Raw genomic sequence first — 14,400 nt, 5'->3', positions numbered from 1 at the left:
GTGCATTTTTATGCGCACATTAAAGTTATTCTTAGATTATTGGTTGCATTGCTCCTTTGAGAGAAAGATGGGGGTTTGCCACGAGCTCATGCTTTGATTCATATCGAAGACACTTGGCGAATGGATTCACACACAAGAACATGTGCTGTTATACCTCTAAGCCTGGGTTTAGAGGATGAATCTCACAGCTGTGAAGTTTAGCCCAAAATGTGGCAAAATGCTCATTTGGATTATAAATGAATTAAAAAAGGAAACAATTTATCTCACCAGAGATCATGTGACTCCCAGGCCCCAAATCCCTCCATGGCAACCTCTGTTATTCTACAAGATCATATCTCACACACTTGCCCCTTTCTCTCTTTCTGAGTGTGTAAATGTAATTACAGGGATCTAATGCACTCACAATGATCCTGGCATTTAATCTAGAAAGTTGAGGATCGCTCTCATGATGTATTTGTTGTGCTGGTGCAAAGTGTGCATGTAGGGAGTCCCTTCTGATTTTGTTGAAGGCCACAGCACGTTACAGATCATGTGATCTCTGCTGCACGCTGTTGCCTGGGAACGTGCTTTCATAAAACGCTTTTATTTTTTAGACGCATGAAAAATGACTCTTTGAGAATACGTTCCACCGCAGTCCGCATGTTGACAGTTATGTATGAAGGCTGGTGGATCTTTGTCTTATTTTTGACAACTAATCAAATTCAAATATCCGCCATCCTTTCAAAGATAAATGTTATTACATTTAAATTGAGAGTTGAAGCGTATTTTGGATTGGCCAATACGAACAGCTTCTGATTTTTTAAAATTCATTATACCAGCTTGTTTTAGGGCCAGAACATTTGTTGGCAGATAAGTCAAGAAAAATGACCAATCTGTTTATTGCAGATGTCATTAATAAAAGGTTATGTTGATGCACATCTCAGTTATATTTATTGTGTACTGAGATTTGTTCCGTATTAATCCAGAAAATAACCTCATCTAAAATATCAGTGGCATAAAAGTTAATATTATATGATGCAATCATATAAACACAAATCATTGTCAGCCTTAACAATCCAGTGCTGGCCAGGGTCTAATTTACTATTGTCCCCCCCCTGTAACATTTTGACAGCAATGACTGGCGGTTATATTCTATTTAGCTGCTTCAGATTCGAGCTCCTTGTATTGCTCGTGTCAGCTCTCACACTTTCATTCCTTACTGGGAGACTTACAATAATAATATCAAGAGTGACACTGGTCCATTATATATTTACAACTACTACTGCATCAGCCTTTTTTTTGCTACGTTCATGCAGATGCGTCGGGATGTGGAGCCTTATTGTGGACGGTGCGAGCGGCAGATTTTCAGGCGGTTGGAGTGGATGCAGCAGGGAGGAAGGATATTGGGATGACTCCTGTTTAAACAATGTCACCTGTTGTGGAAGTTCTATTTCTCTGTGCGTACGGCCCCATTCCGCCGACCCCATTTCCACGCAGGCAGCAGCAGCAGCAGGGCCATAATCACTAAATTAGTGTTTTCACTCTCGACTCCAGTCGCCACATTGCACCGCTCCTCCGCCTCCTGCGCTCTCGCTCCTGCAGCCTTGCTCCCTGTCTCCTTCTTTGTCCTATTTTCTTTGCTCCCTCTCCTTCCAGCCCATCTTCATTATTTATTGTGACGCTGTCTTACTGTAAGCTGCCTTCAAAAAAAAAAAAAAAGGAGACTGTGTGAGAGAAGGATGGAGATGGAGGAGGGGGAGATGGAAAGGATGGAACGTGAAATGAATTTTGCCTAATATGCTGCTGATGAAATGATGAAACACCGGGCTCTCTTAATGAGAGAGCTGCCTGCCTCTCCGTCTCCAGGGCTCAGTGCCTGTTCATCCATTCTGTCCACGCTCCCATCGCCTCTCTGGATAGCAGCGTCCTCAAACAAGCGGTAAAATAGCCCGTTTGTCAAACCCTGGACCCCCTCCTCCTTGGGGAGATTTTGTTGGCTTGTGCTATGTGTTTGTCACCCCAGCTGCTTAAGCATGTGAACAAATGTAATTCTCCTGGAATCCGGAGTTTCCGTGACATCAGAAGTGCGGCATCCTATCCTGACGGAGGTCCTGATGACGAATGAATCTACGTGTCCTTGAGTCGAGCTCTGTGCTTTCCCCTCTCCTCCTGTGGCAGGGGAGCGGAGTGAGGAGGGAGGAAGAGCAGGAAAGAGAGAAGAGAGAGAGAGAGGGGGGTTGTCATGGGAACAGACATGGAGAGCCCTGCGTGAGTGAAGAGGCTTTGAGACAAAATGACAGAATAGTGAAGCGATTGAACGTGGGAGAGGCTGCACTGTTAGTTAGATATAAAAAGAGACAAAATGCACAACATGGCAGCGCTGTGGAAATAACTCCTGTTTGGTATTCACTGTTAAAATAAACTGCTGTACAGGGTAAGCACCACACACAAAAGGTTCCCTTCCCTTTCAGTCCTTCACCTTTGTCCGATTATACTCCAATGAAAAGGCGCTCAAGTCATTTCGTGCCTTTATTCTCTTCTCTTCTTGCCTTCAGCCGATCCCCACCAGCCCAACCAGCACCTCCCCGACACCCGGTGGAACTTTGGGCATGTCCAAGATGGATGGCCCCAGCATGCAAGACGTCTACATCCTCTCCCCGGTCTCTGGACTCTACGGCACCAGGTCGGGTGCTTCCACACACACCACACGGATGCTATTACGGTCACGTTGGCGGCGCTGATGACACTGATGACGGCATCTCCGCTCTCCTCACAGGGAGGAGCTGGGTCTGATGTCATGCGATGACATCAGCCGCTACAGTGTGAGCACCCAGTCTGGATCTAAAGTCTCAGAGGCGGTCAGCTACTATCTGGACCAGGACAGCGGTCAGTTCTTCTCCCTGCTCGAGGGAGATGGACCCCCAGGACCCGACTATGACAGGGGTCGCAATACAGGGGTCCGCCGGCGGGATAAAACCCCCACCCATGGTAAGGCAGAGAGTGCGGGCTTGAGAGTGTGAGAATGTCTGTTTGTTGGTCGAAGCATGCTCTCTTTGTGTGTTCATCACTCACGTCATGCCTCTGCTTCCTTCTGTATTTGCCTCACATGAACACGGATCACATACCAAAAGCATCAGTCCACAAACACCGTCTCCAGCTCCCTGTTTGCCCCACCACCTGCGTTACCCCCCCCCCCCCCCCCGTCCAAGACAAGCTTCCTAAGACACCCTGCACCTACTTAGGAGACTCTCAAGGGGCCAATAATGTGCAAGCCAAGGACTCATGTGACAGACAGGAGCATCCGTCTGTAGACTCGTGTTACAAAGGTCATCACAAACTGAACCTGACAGGAAGAAATTAAATTATTTGAATTTAGGTTCATATTCAAAACCCCATTTAAAGCCACATTAAACATATTTTTTTAAACTCCTTGTGTCACCAATACTGAAAAAACCAATAGACACATTTTCCACCATCAATCTTTGCTCTCATTGGATCCGTGTTTAATAATAGAAGTCTTATTTTTGCTGACAGACCTGCTTAGCAAAGGAAGGACAAACGGGACAAAGTCACAAATAGCTGGTATAAATTATGAGCATTTACTCGCTAACGTAACTTTCTGTCCTGAGGAGGCGGCGGAGACCAAAATAGAGAGAGAAAAAAAAAAGAGTGAGTGAATATTAGATTTACAAGTCAGTTAGACTTGTTGGAGACATTTTTCTCATCCAAGAGGCTTCTTCAGTTTCTCAAGTGAATGGCTAATGTAGCTCTGCACATGCCGGATGTGTGGGAGGCGCTTTATTAAATGCTTGGCAACTCGTTTACCTCACAAACCTAAGAATATAAATAATAGGCATGAGTTGTTGGCCTTATCTGCATCTGCACTGGAATAAATAAGAAACGTTAATCCGTGAAACCTTGAGAATGCATGATTTGATGCAGGTTGATTGTTTCATTCTTTGCTGGTTTAATGTGTGGAGTGTCTGCTTCAGTAGAATCCGGCTGAAGAAACATGACAGTGAAGCACAGCCAGGAAATGAGAGCGGCTGCACCAGATTTCTCAGTGTCTGCGCAGGACGCCTTCATGGACGGTGTCGAGCATCCTGAAATTCAGTCAGGAGATTTATCGGTCCCTCGAGAGTCTGTTCCTTTGCCCTCACCTGCACACATCTCACCTGCCACCCCCCCCCCACCCCTTCCAGCTGTCTCTCAGTCCCCGCCATCCACAGCATTAGCCGACTCCTGACTGCTGATTGGTCGTTCCAGGTGACCACAGGCCTGTTTCCATGCCTCCCGAATATAACTGGATGGGAGAGGCCAAGGAACCCGGCATGGGCAAGAGAGGGAGCCGAGGTACACACACACACACGCAAACACACATACGCAACACTGCCCCCCCTCCCCCACATGTAACACAAAAATGTCGGGCCAGCTTTGCTTCATACTCAATGCATTTCATCCTCTGGTTCTACATGGTGGTGTGCTTGTGTGACGATACATATCTGCCAGGTATGTATCTGAGCGACAAATAAACATAAATGCAATACAATTGCATTTATACAGCTGCCCTGGAAAGGGGGGGGTGTCTCTATGTGGCCAATCCTAAGCCGCTATTAGACGCCGTCTGCATTCTACCAGGTTCCTCCGCTCCTCCGCCAGAAAGCCAATGAATAACATTAAGCACAACACTGCTGTAATGGTTCTGCCTTTCTCTCTCTCTCTCGCTCTCTCTCAGTCGCTTCATAGTTTTTCTCATTTAAGGAAGGTGTATGGATGCTAAACAAATTCGGTGACTGTTTTTCTTATTCCGAAGCCTAAACGGCCCCAAACTTCCTGTGACTGACAAGATTTACTGGCTGCGTCCACCAAATCAGCGAATCTGTCTCAAACCGACGAGCTCCACGTCCCCGGCTGTGGATCTGCACGGCTGGCTCTTCCTCTGTCATCCCTTCTCTGGGCCCCTTTGTCCTCTAAAACGTCTCCATTCTCCTACCATCCCCGCAGATTCAGACAACTCCCTGCTGCGTTACCTTAGCGACGACAAGATCCTGGTGATTGAAGAGGAGCCCGAGGGTCCAGGCAGAGAGAGTCGGCGGGATTCCACCAGACGCTCCCGACGCAAGAACCGCAATCCCAGCAGCCCCAGTTTTCCCCTCAGCCCATCCATGCTGTCCTCCACTCTGCGCCTAGACCAGCCGCCTGATGCTCTGCCTGTATGTAGACAGTCTCGCAAACCTTTTCTCATGTAAATCACATGATTATGATTACGATTATTATTAATACGAGTAATGGAACGTATTAAGACGCAGTGATTCTTGGTTCTTTACTTGCCATCAAACACTTATTACTGCAGCCGAGGCGTTTGTTTGTCTGTCCGTCTGTCCGTTAGCAAGATAACTCATAAATCTCTGGACGGATCTTGATTAAACTTTCAGGAAATGTTTGGATGATTACATTTTGGTGATGATCCAGGAGAGATCATGGATTCTGGTTCACTTTGACATTTTTGGTAACATTGCAGCCAATGGAGCTTTAAAATTAGTTCCTCAATATGTCGGTTGATTAATGCCCAATGCTTGTGGAATTTGACACAGTCATGTAGGGTGGGGACCTCTATCTAACCCCCAAATTTCATCAGGATCGGATCCAGAATGACGTTAGGAAAAAATATGACATTTTGAAAACGCCATTTACGGATTCAAAAATCAGTTAAAAATACAATTAGACTCTGATTCACTTTTACTTTTCATGGTTGGTGTATAAAATACCAAGAGCAATTTAGAACCTCTTGCTGATGATCCAGATCACCATGTGGATGGTGTAAATCCATTTAGGAGGGGAATGAGCTGCTTGGCGGAGGTCTGCGCTCTCTGTTAAACTTCAACATTGTGATGTATTCTGTGCATTGTGAGGAGAAATGGCTTTGCTTGACATATTAAAGGATAAGAAAGGTAATTTCCATCAGCAAATTCCATGAAAAGCCCAAAACAGTAAATTAATCTCACTGAAGTGCTATTTATGAATCCAGAGCCTGATATATTATATTATTTTTGCCATAGCACTCCATTATTGCCCAAACAAAGGGAATCAAATGATCCCACTGGGTGTCATATTCCTTCCTTGCAATGAACATGGGCACTCTCGTTGCTTTTTGAGTCAGCCTTACACACACCATCCTGCTGCTGTGAGTATTCAGCAATGCATCAAAAGCGTATTAAGCCACAGCTGAAAATAGTCCCCAGACGGAAATGATGATTTGCATCTGCAGAGCGCAGGAATCAATCGTTAAGAACATACATATACTGTATAGCATTAGAGCTAAATATAGACTGGTGTACTGGTAGCTTGTATTTTCATCAAAGCAATAGAAATAACAAGAAACCCAAAATGACGGCAATTTAAAAACGACTGAAAAGTATGCACACATGCAGAGACAAACACGCTAGAACTCTTTATATGCAGTTAGTCAACGTAGTCGTAGTCCGTGAAGTCGCCCTCCTCCAGTTTGGCACAAAAGATAAATCACAAGATAATGATTAATGCAGCAGAAAAGACTTCTACAAATATTCATCATATTTTTGACTTCTATAATCAGATTTTTTTCTTGCGTGAACCTCAGTTGATTACACAAAACAAACTGAGATGCTTTTTTATTTTCTCCGCCGGGGAGAGTTAGAAAAGGTTATGAGATCAGTGCTGTTTGTTTGTGAGCATGATAAGTCAATATTTAAAATGAATTAAAATTAAATTGTGTGGAAATGTGTGCCTTGGTGAGGGCATGGGGTAATCAGATTTTGAGACTTTTCGGAAAGATGATATGGAATTAAATGAGTCCTACTATGGTGATGCCGCGGCTCCCCCGCTTTATTCTGTCTCTGACTGTCTTGATGATAATGTTTCGTTCAGTCAGAGCAGGGAGGGGCGTCTGCTTCCTGGTTCAGGCAGAGCACCGGAGCTTGTTGTTATCGTGCTTTTATGCACTCTATTCACATGATCGGCCTCATTCATTTCCATGGAACTGGAGGAAAGTAATCCCTGTTGATTTTTTTGATCGTCCCACAGCTGGGTGAAAGACAGATTTCAATCGTTAGATTTGCCTGGCCTTAATAGGCCTTTTTTGCAGCAGCAGCTATTTTGAACAGTGACAAGCACCTTTTGTGCTAATAACATTAATTATGGATCTATTCCAGCGTCCCAGCTGGCTCTCACAGCGCGATGCAAAGTGAGCCGGTACCGAGACAATACTGGAAATCAGCCGTCCTCATTTGTAACATTCCCACCTGGACTTTTCTTACTGACATGATGTCATCAAGTCCGCCATGAATGAGGTCCTCCAGTGGCACGAGCAGCATCAAGGATTCAGTCGTGATCATTGTTTCACAAAGCAAACCGGAACAGGCCTATATGTTTGTGTGTGTGTGTGTGTGTGTGTGTGTGTGTGTGTCTGCGCGTGCGCATGTGCGCGTGCGTGTGTGTGTGTGCAGGTAGAGGAGCCAAAGGAGAGTGAGGCTGCTTGCTTCACGATTTCTTAGAATGACAGTGACACTCTGAGATGTACCACTTTGTGTTTTGTCTAATGTGCATGCACACACACACACACGCACACACACACAGAGGGATACACAAAGAGACAAAACTATCTCACAGGTGTCCATTTGTATGCAGGGTAGCCATCTCACGACTCATCCTCATATCCCCATCTCTGCAGACACTCCAGAGTCTAAATAGGAGTTTATTCTGGACAAACACACACACACACACACACACATATGCCTGCTCACAGCATGTACACAAACGCACACCCCTATGAGCAGGTGTATGACTCAGCATCAGCCAGACCAATTACAAGACCCGCTCACAGGCTGTGCTTAAAGCACGAGCGCAGGCGAACGCACACATACACAACGCGCTCAGAGCTTAGCATGCTGGTGTTGGCAGAAACTCTCACCCTCTCAGCTGTGTGTCTCTCATGGTGGTGACTCACAGCCATTCAGGAACACACGGGGTGCCCGATCCTGCAAAGACAAGCGTCCGCTCACCTCAGACTCTTTGCTCTCCGTGTTCTCACGGATCTTGTCAGATAAATCTGAGAGCATTTTAGGAACAAAACCCATGATTTCAATTTATGCATCAGTTTCAAGTTTCAAGTTTTTGTCAGGTGTTTACTTTACTGCAGTGCATTTCTACAAGTATAAATTTCTATATGGGTACGTGTATATTCAATAATCTGTGTTGCACGATGGTAATGCCCCAAACCAAGTAGATTTTAAACTTTCAAGACGTGATTTTTGTAACTGACTTCTATTTTAACGGACGTTTCTAACTGACTTTATTTTAACCACATATATTAGCTTTCCAGATGACAGTAATAAAAACACATAGAAGAAAAAAAATCATGTAGACATGTCAGGAAAGTACTTTTGTCTAATAAGGCTGTCTAGATATGAGATGTAATGATAGCCAATATGATATAAACTAATATATTGTGTGTGAAATCAATTATAGAACTATAAGCTATATTATAAACCTATGTTTATAGTAGATACCATTTAATAAAATGACCTGATTTTTGTTCAAGATTCTGCAGTAACTATTAGTGCTCTGTCGAGCTCTGTGGAGCTCTAAGGCGCTTTGTGGCGCTTTGTGGAGCTCTTACTCGGTGTTTCAGGTCTTTTATTTAAGAAACTGATCACATTAAACTACTTTGATTGTCTATGAGGGGGGAAATAAACATTTAACAACATTCATTCTTATGTATTATTTATTTATTTTAAGATAAACTCAATTTGATAAAAAATAGGTTTTGTTTCACGCAGTTCTTGAATGTTCTCCGTGGGTTTCTTCCAGGTTCTTCCCACGGGCCACAGTCAAGCAATAGAGGGGACTGAATCAAGCTAACATAACACATATTGTCTAAAGGAATCATCCAAATAATCTTTACAATGCTATAATTATAAAGATCAAATTGAATTTAGCCACGAAGAAGCGTGTTCTTATGTGAGGGGGGGTGATGAAACGCTCTGTCATTAATTCTCTTTTTCCTCCTTCTCAGCGAGGGGCCGACACTCTGCGAGCAGACACCACAGACAGGTGAGCTTATGCTTGTGGCTGTTGGCGGTCTGACCGAATCCATGCGACTGACTGGAGCAGTCGTTTGGGGTTACATCCTCTCCTCTGTCTCCTGATGCAGGTACTCCGGCTCAGGAAGCTCGGGAGCGGCCTCCATGAGAAAGGTAGAGCAGACCGTCCTATGGGATTGCACTCTTTCTGCTTTTTATAAATGCATGCTTATATATAAGCACATACAGTACATTCTGACCCAGACTCTGTTTTAATAATAAAAGAGAAAAAGAAATGGGTTGCATCAGTTTCCTACCATCTACACCTGCTCTTACATGGAGATCTACTCTGTCCAAATAGCTAAACAGCTATATGAAAGGCTGATACCTCTGGTCTGCAGCGCTAGAGCTTTGTTGAGCTGCATCAGCCCGTGTGCGATTTGCTGCTTGACATAATCTAAACACAAAATCCGATCTTAAAGTGAAAGCTGTAGCAGGTGTAGCCCCGTGGGCCTATCTGCTGGGTGCCGGATAAAGTAAAGATGCAGTCTGAACTGCCCTTGCGCATCAACACCGACTCTTATTAAGGCTAACGTGTTTGTGTTCTCTCGCTCTCTCTCTCTCTCTCTCTTCCTGCACTAGTCTTTCCATTACACCTCTCTAAGAACGAAAACCAAAAGGCGAAGCAAAGGTAAGCCTCTTTTAGTGTGCCGTTATACCATGACAGATGGCAACACCTCCGATGCATTGATTGTTCACCTTTTTTAATGTTTCTAATTGATCGCTGTCACTGACGGATACTCTTTCATACACTGACTTCCTGCTGCAGAAAGGAGTCCAGACATTTACAGACTGGAAACTCTAAATGCACGGCTTCGGCTTCATTTACCAGCAGTTGTCCTCAGTCTGTGTTCTAGTCTTTAAAAAAAACATGTTACTGTTATTGCAGGTTCTCTCACTAGCGCCAGCAGAAGGAGAATTTCCTGTAAGGACCTGGGCCACGGCGACTGTGAGGGCTGGCTGTGGAAGAAGAAGGATGCCAAAGGCTACTTCACCCAGAAATGGAGGAAATACTGGTTTATCCTCAAAGAGTCCTGCCTCTACTGGTACACCAACCAAAATGTAAGGACCAGCACCCAGCGGCCATTACAATCCCGAGCTGTGTAAAAAGCTGAAAATAGTCATGCATGAGGAATCAACCAAAGCAAAGTTTCTCAAGTAGAAGTCAGTCGTCTCATCACAGGTAGTATTACTTGGGATCTAAATAGTGGCATCAATGCAACACACATTGATGACATCATCAGAGGTTAAAGATTTTAACCTCTGTTAAAGATGTTTGGCAATAACTATGTGATGTAAGATTAGAACGTTGTCTTCTCTTTAATGAAAGATGATGTAGAGGAACATCATCGAAGGATCCAGTGTTTGAGAATATTTTATCCAAGAACAATTTTTTTCTATTCTATATTTCATAGAAAATCATATATCAGTCTCTAAACGAATGATCTTTATATTGATTATTTATCACTGTGAAACGTTTGATTTGGTCAGACCATCAACTCAAAGCCCCCAGAGATCCCTTTAACTGAAGTAGGAGTGCAGCTATTCCTTGAATTGAACTATTCAGGAATATTCTTTTTATATGATCCTGGTAAATATGAACAGCATATGTTGTCAGCTAAAGTCCTATTCATCAAAATCAAAATGGTAAATCAGTCTGTATGACATTTTGCTCTCTGTGTTGACGACACGCCGCCCACCTTCCATCTGTCCCCGCCTGCAGGACGAGAAAGCCGAGGGCTTCATCAGCCTCCCAGAGTTCAGAATAGACCGAGCCATAGAGTGCAGACGGAAATTGTGAGTGTCCCTCACATGTCTCTGAAATCGCTAATCAGGCACATTTGCTCTGCACCCACACAACATCAAGCACAAAAGAAAACATGAACCAGTCCTCTTTTCCCCTGATCAACTTTAGTGCCTTCAAAGCCTGCCATCCCAAAATCAAGAGCTTCTTCTTCGCCACAGATTGTCTTGAGGAAATGAACAGGTGAGCGAGTTTGTGTCTCCGTCAGAGCGGGTCCTTAATGTGGACAGCAGTTAGCTGCTGTGTCCGTTCATGCATATTTGAGCCGGGTAAAACAACTTTACACAGGGCGACAGAAAAACAGCTCTATGCATGAATAAAGCGTGAACCTGGCCCTCTTGTCGTTAAATGCAGAATTGCATGTGTGTGAATGTGCATGCGTGCACTTGAGATCTCGCAGCAGAGCTTTCTAATGAGCTCTAATTATCCACACCTCTCCTCAGTCACATGGAGAGATAATTGCAGGAGTAATTAACCGGTTACATTTGACGTGCCGCGCTCGCAGGTTGTGTTAAAGTGCCTTTTGCACACGCTTTCACGTGTTTTATTCATATCCGTGTGTGAATAGGCAGCGGAGCATCTTGAAATGTAGCCCTTGCTGTCTTTGAAGACAATCACAAAGACTTAGAGGAAAGGTGCTTTCCTCGCCAGGCAGCAGCAGCAGCCTCACAGGCGTGCCGGATTTTAGATGCCAGCTTCTCTGGCAGACACCAGTCATGTTTCAGAGTTCCTGAAAGGTTTTCTGGTGCCGTGGTAAAGTTGTTGCCATGAAAACATCCTGCAACCAAGAGCATAAAATAGCCCGTGCAGGCAGAGAGATGGCATAGGCCTCCCTGAAGACTGGAATCAGAGACATTGAACGCTGGACATCTCACAAAAAGACTCAAAAAATAATCATTTATCTTGTGAATTTGATGATATTATTATTAGTGTTAAAATAGTGCTTTTGCTTTGACCAATTTTAGGTCCATTTTATTTGATTCGAGATAAAACCTTCCAACATTCTGAACATGTTTATGTTCATCTTTATGAAGGCGTGGGCGCATCGGTGTGACTGCCTGCCTGTTGTGTTCTCCAGCAGAGCAGGAAAAGGCTACGGCACACTTAGTTTTGATCTTGGGACATTTTTCCCTTTAGTGTGCTCTTCATACTGCGGGTATCTTGTTCCATGCACACAGACTGGGCCTCTATTGCAAAGGTAAATGCAAAGGCTAGCAGGACAAACGGGGACGTGCAGTGGAGACAGACTGAAGGATGGGATGAGGACATGTGCCGGAAGGACGCCATCTGAGATTCACTGCAGACAGAGAATGGGACGGAGGACTGTCACTTCTCTCTTTCTCCATCCATCTCCCTAATTATGTTGCTGCTTTCCACTCCTCATCAGGGGGACGCAGCCAGTTAGACACATATCAACTGCTAAGAGACGCCGCTTACATTATTTAGACTGGACGCTTTTTTATTCATCACCATAAGCCCTCCTTCCCTCCACCATGATCCTGTTCCATCTATCTTCCAATGCCTTTTCTTATTAACCTTCACATTTTGCACTTTCCTCGCTTCCCGTAGGTGGATGAACCGACTGGGACTCGCTGCTATTGGCTACACGCCAGATGACAAAGTGCCACGCCCTGATGAAGGTGAGATGGATTTCATTGGAGAGACGTAAACATCATTACCTTTTCATTTCTTTAATCATAACGTGTGTGTGTGTGTGTGTGTGTGTGTGTGTGTGTAATAATAGACTACTGGAGTGAGAGTGATCAGGATGAGGTTGATGGCTCGATGACGCTCAAACAGGAAGGACTTTCATCCTTTTGTGACACATATCATCGCACACCATCAGTAAGTATACACACACACACACACTTGTGATAGAACATGTTATCCTTTCTGAGCAGCCTGGACCACCACTAGTTCACTGTTTGACCTCTAGGTGGCGACAATTGCCGCTGCTCGTTACATCCCCACAAATGAAAATGAACTTTTTCTCAGATGTTCAGACATGCACTTTGGAAGGCCTCTGGAACGCCTTGTTGCTACGTTTTCCATTCCTGCAGTGCACATCTGCCATCTCATTGCTTTTTTGCTGTCATCTTTTGGTCTCTCCCTGTCCTTTCCTGTCCTTCTTTCGTCTCCTGTTGTCTCTCCATCCTGACCCTTGTTTTGCAACGCACGATCTCCCGTCTATCTGCGCTCGCACTTCCCTCTCCCCTCGCACTCCTCCTCATACTAACCAACCCCCCTGACACCCTCACAGACCCTTCAGACTAACCTCCTTCACAGTTATGACCAGTTGCCCCGCTCATTCAGCTCGATGAGTCTCATGCGCTCCACTCCGTCCCCGCTCCCTCTGCCGATAAGTGCCTCCACCTCCCCCATCCCTCCACAGATGGTGTCTTCCTCGTCCCCTCTCCCTCTCCAGGTAAATTCCTCCAGCCCCTTCCCAGAGCCCAAGCATGGCCGACATTTCTCCAGCGAGTCCACGCACTCCCACTCCTCGGCTGAGGACCAGCGTGGAGACAGCATGGGCATGGGAACCGGCACAGGCAGCACCAGTACGCACTCTTCGGGTTGTCGATCTTCCCATCGTGAGCGCCGCTCCTGGCAGGACCTCATTGAGACGCCCCTGACCAGCGCAGGGCTGCACTTCCTGCAAACAGCACCGGGGGAGAGTGATTATGGAGGCCTGATGGGGAGCATGGTTGGAGAGATGTATGGAGGACTAGGCAGACAGGGCATGTCCCCTGAAAGACGCAGACAGGCCACATTGCCCGTAAGGAGACATCACGCCGCAGAGAGGGACCGGGAGCGAGACGGGCCCTTCCCTCTGGAGCGAGGCCCTCACTCGCACAGCCACACACACCGACGATCGAACAAGCAGCGCAGCCAGAGTCTGCCCAGGAACAGGGACCCGATGCCAGGAAAGCTGCTGCACACCTCAGTTCACATGGAGGAGAGGAGCGAGGATGAGGAGGCAGAGGGGCAGGCTGCAGATCTACTCCAGGGCGAGGACGGTAAGGGCATCGGACACACATTGCAACCACAGATTTATGCATCATACACATTTATATGTAAGTCATCAACAGTTAAGACTTTGTGTGGATCCACATGGCCATGTTATCCTCATGTCTCCCCCCCCCCCCCCCGTGCGCTTCCTGTCACCATCAACTGTGTTGCCAATAAAAACTGTACAGCCCAAAACGTTTGTAAAAGTGTAAGAAGAATTCTATCTCAGCCTCAGCAGGAAAGGATTATAATGGCTGTTTATGAACACGGGCATTCTAGCATTTCGTTTAGATGTCCTGTAGATAATGAGAGTCACTGAGCCAGGCTCTGGATGGGGCGAGTGAGTGAGAAAAGTGTTTTTCATAATATGTCTCCTTTAAGGGTGCAAAATGTTAGGAATCCATTGATTGTCTGACCTTTAATGGATTATCCTAAATGTGCCCCATTGTTCTTTGTTTGACTGATCTTGTTGTATTTCTGTCCTGTTCA

The 14,400-nt window shown here is 45.4% G+C and overlaps 1 protein-coding gene across 1 annotated transcript in view; it reads left to right on the top strand.

Annotated features, from left to right (window-relative positions):
- The window catches only part of si:ch211-26b3.4 (connector enhancer of kinase suppressor of ras 2), a 42,323-nt gene that overhangs the window by 27,024 nt on the left and 899 nt on the right, over nucleotides 1–14,400 (top strand). The window contains exons 10-22 of the mRNA XM_068740089.1: nucleotides 2,535–2,662; nucleotides 2,756–2,967; nucleotides 4,246–4,332; nucleotides 4,984–5,192; nucleotides 9,032–9,069; nucleotides 9,170–9,212; nucleotides 9,681–9,729; nucleotides 9,988–10,160; nucleotides 10,822–10,895; nucleotides 11,014–11,085; nucleotides 12,472–12,542; nucleotides 12,647–12,747; nucleotides 13,328–13,919. Coding sequence (XP_068596190.1) covers nucleotides 2,535–2,662; nucleotides 2,756–2,967; nucleotides 4,246–4,332; nucleotides 4,984–5,192; nucleotides 9,032–9,069; nucleotides 9,170–9,212; nucleotides 9,681–9,729; nucleotides 9,988–10,160; nucleotides 10,822–10,895; nucleotides 11,014–11,085; nucleotides 12,472–12,542; nucleotides 12,647–12,747; nucleotides 13,328–13,919 — 1,849 coding nt within the window. The remainder of the gene's footprint in view (nucleotides 1–2,534; nucleotides 2,663–2,755; nucleotides 2,968–4,245; nucleotides 4,333–4,983; nucleotides 5,193–9,031; nucleotides 9,070–9,169; nucleotides 9,213–9,680; nucleotides 9,730–9,987; nucleotides 10,161–10,821; nucleotides 10,896–11,013; nucleotides 11,086–12,471; nucleotides 12,543–12,646; nucleotides 12,748–13,327; nucleotides 13,920–14,400) is intronic.

Source organism: Brachionichthys hirsutus, chromosome 6, assembly GCF_040956055.1.
Source record: "Brachionichthys hirsutus isolate HB-005 chromosome 6, CSIRO-AGI_Bhir_v1, whole genome shotgun sequence".
Classification (NCBI taxonomy): Eukaryota; Metazoa; Chordata; class Actinopteri; order Lophiiformes; family Brachionichthyidae; genus Brachionichthys; species Brachionichthys hirsutus.
Note: the sequence above shows the minus strand (reverse complement) of the source record. Positions and strands in the feature narration are given on the sequence as shown.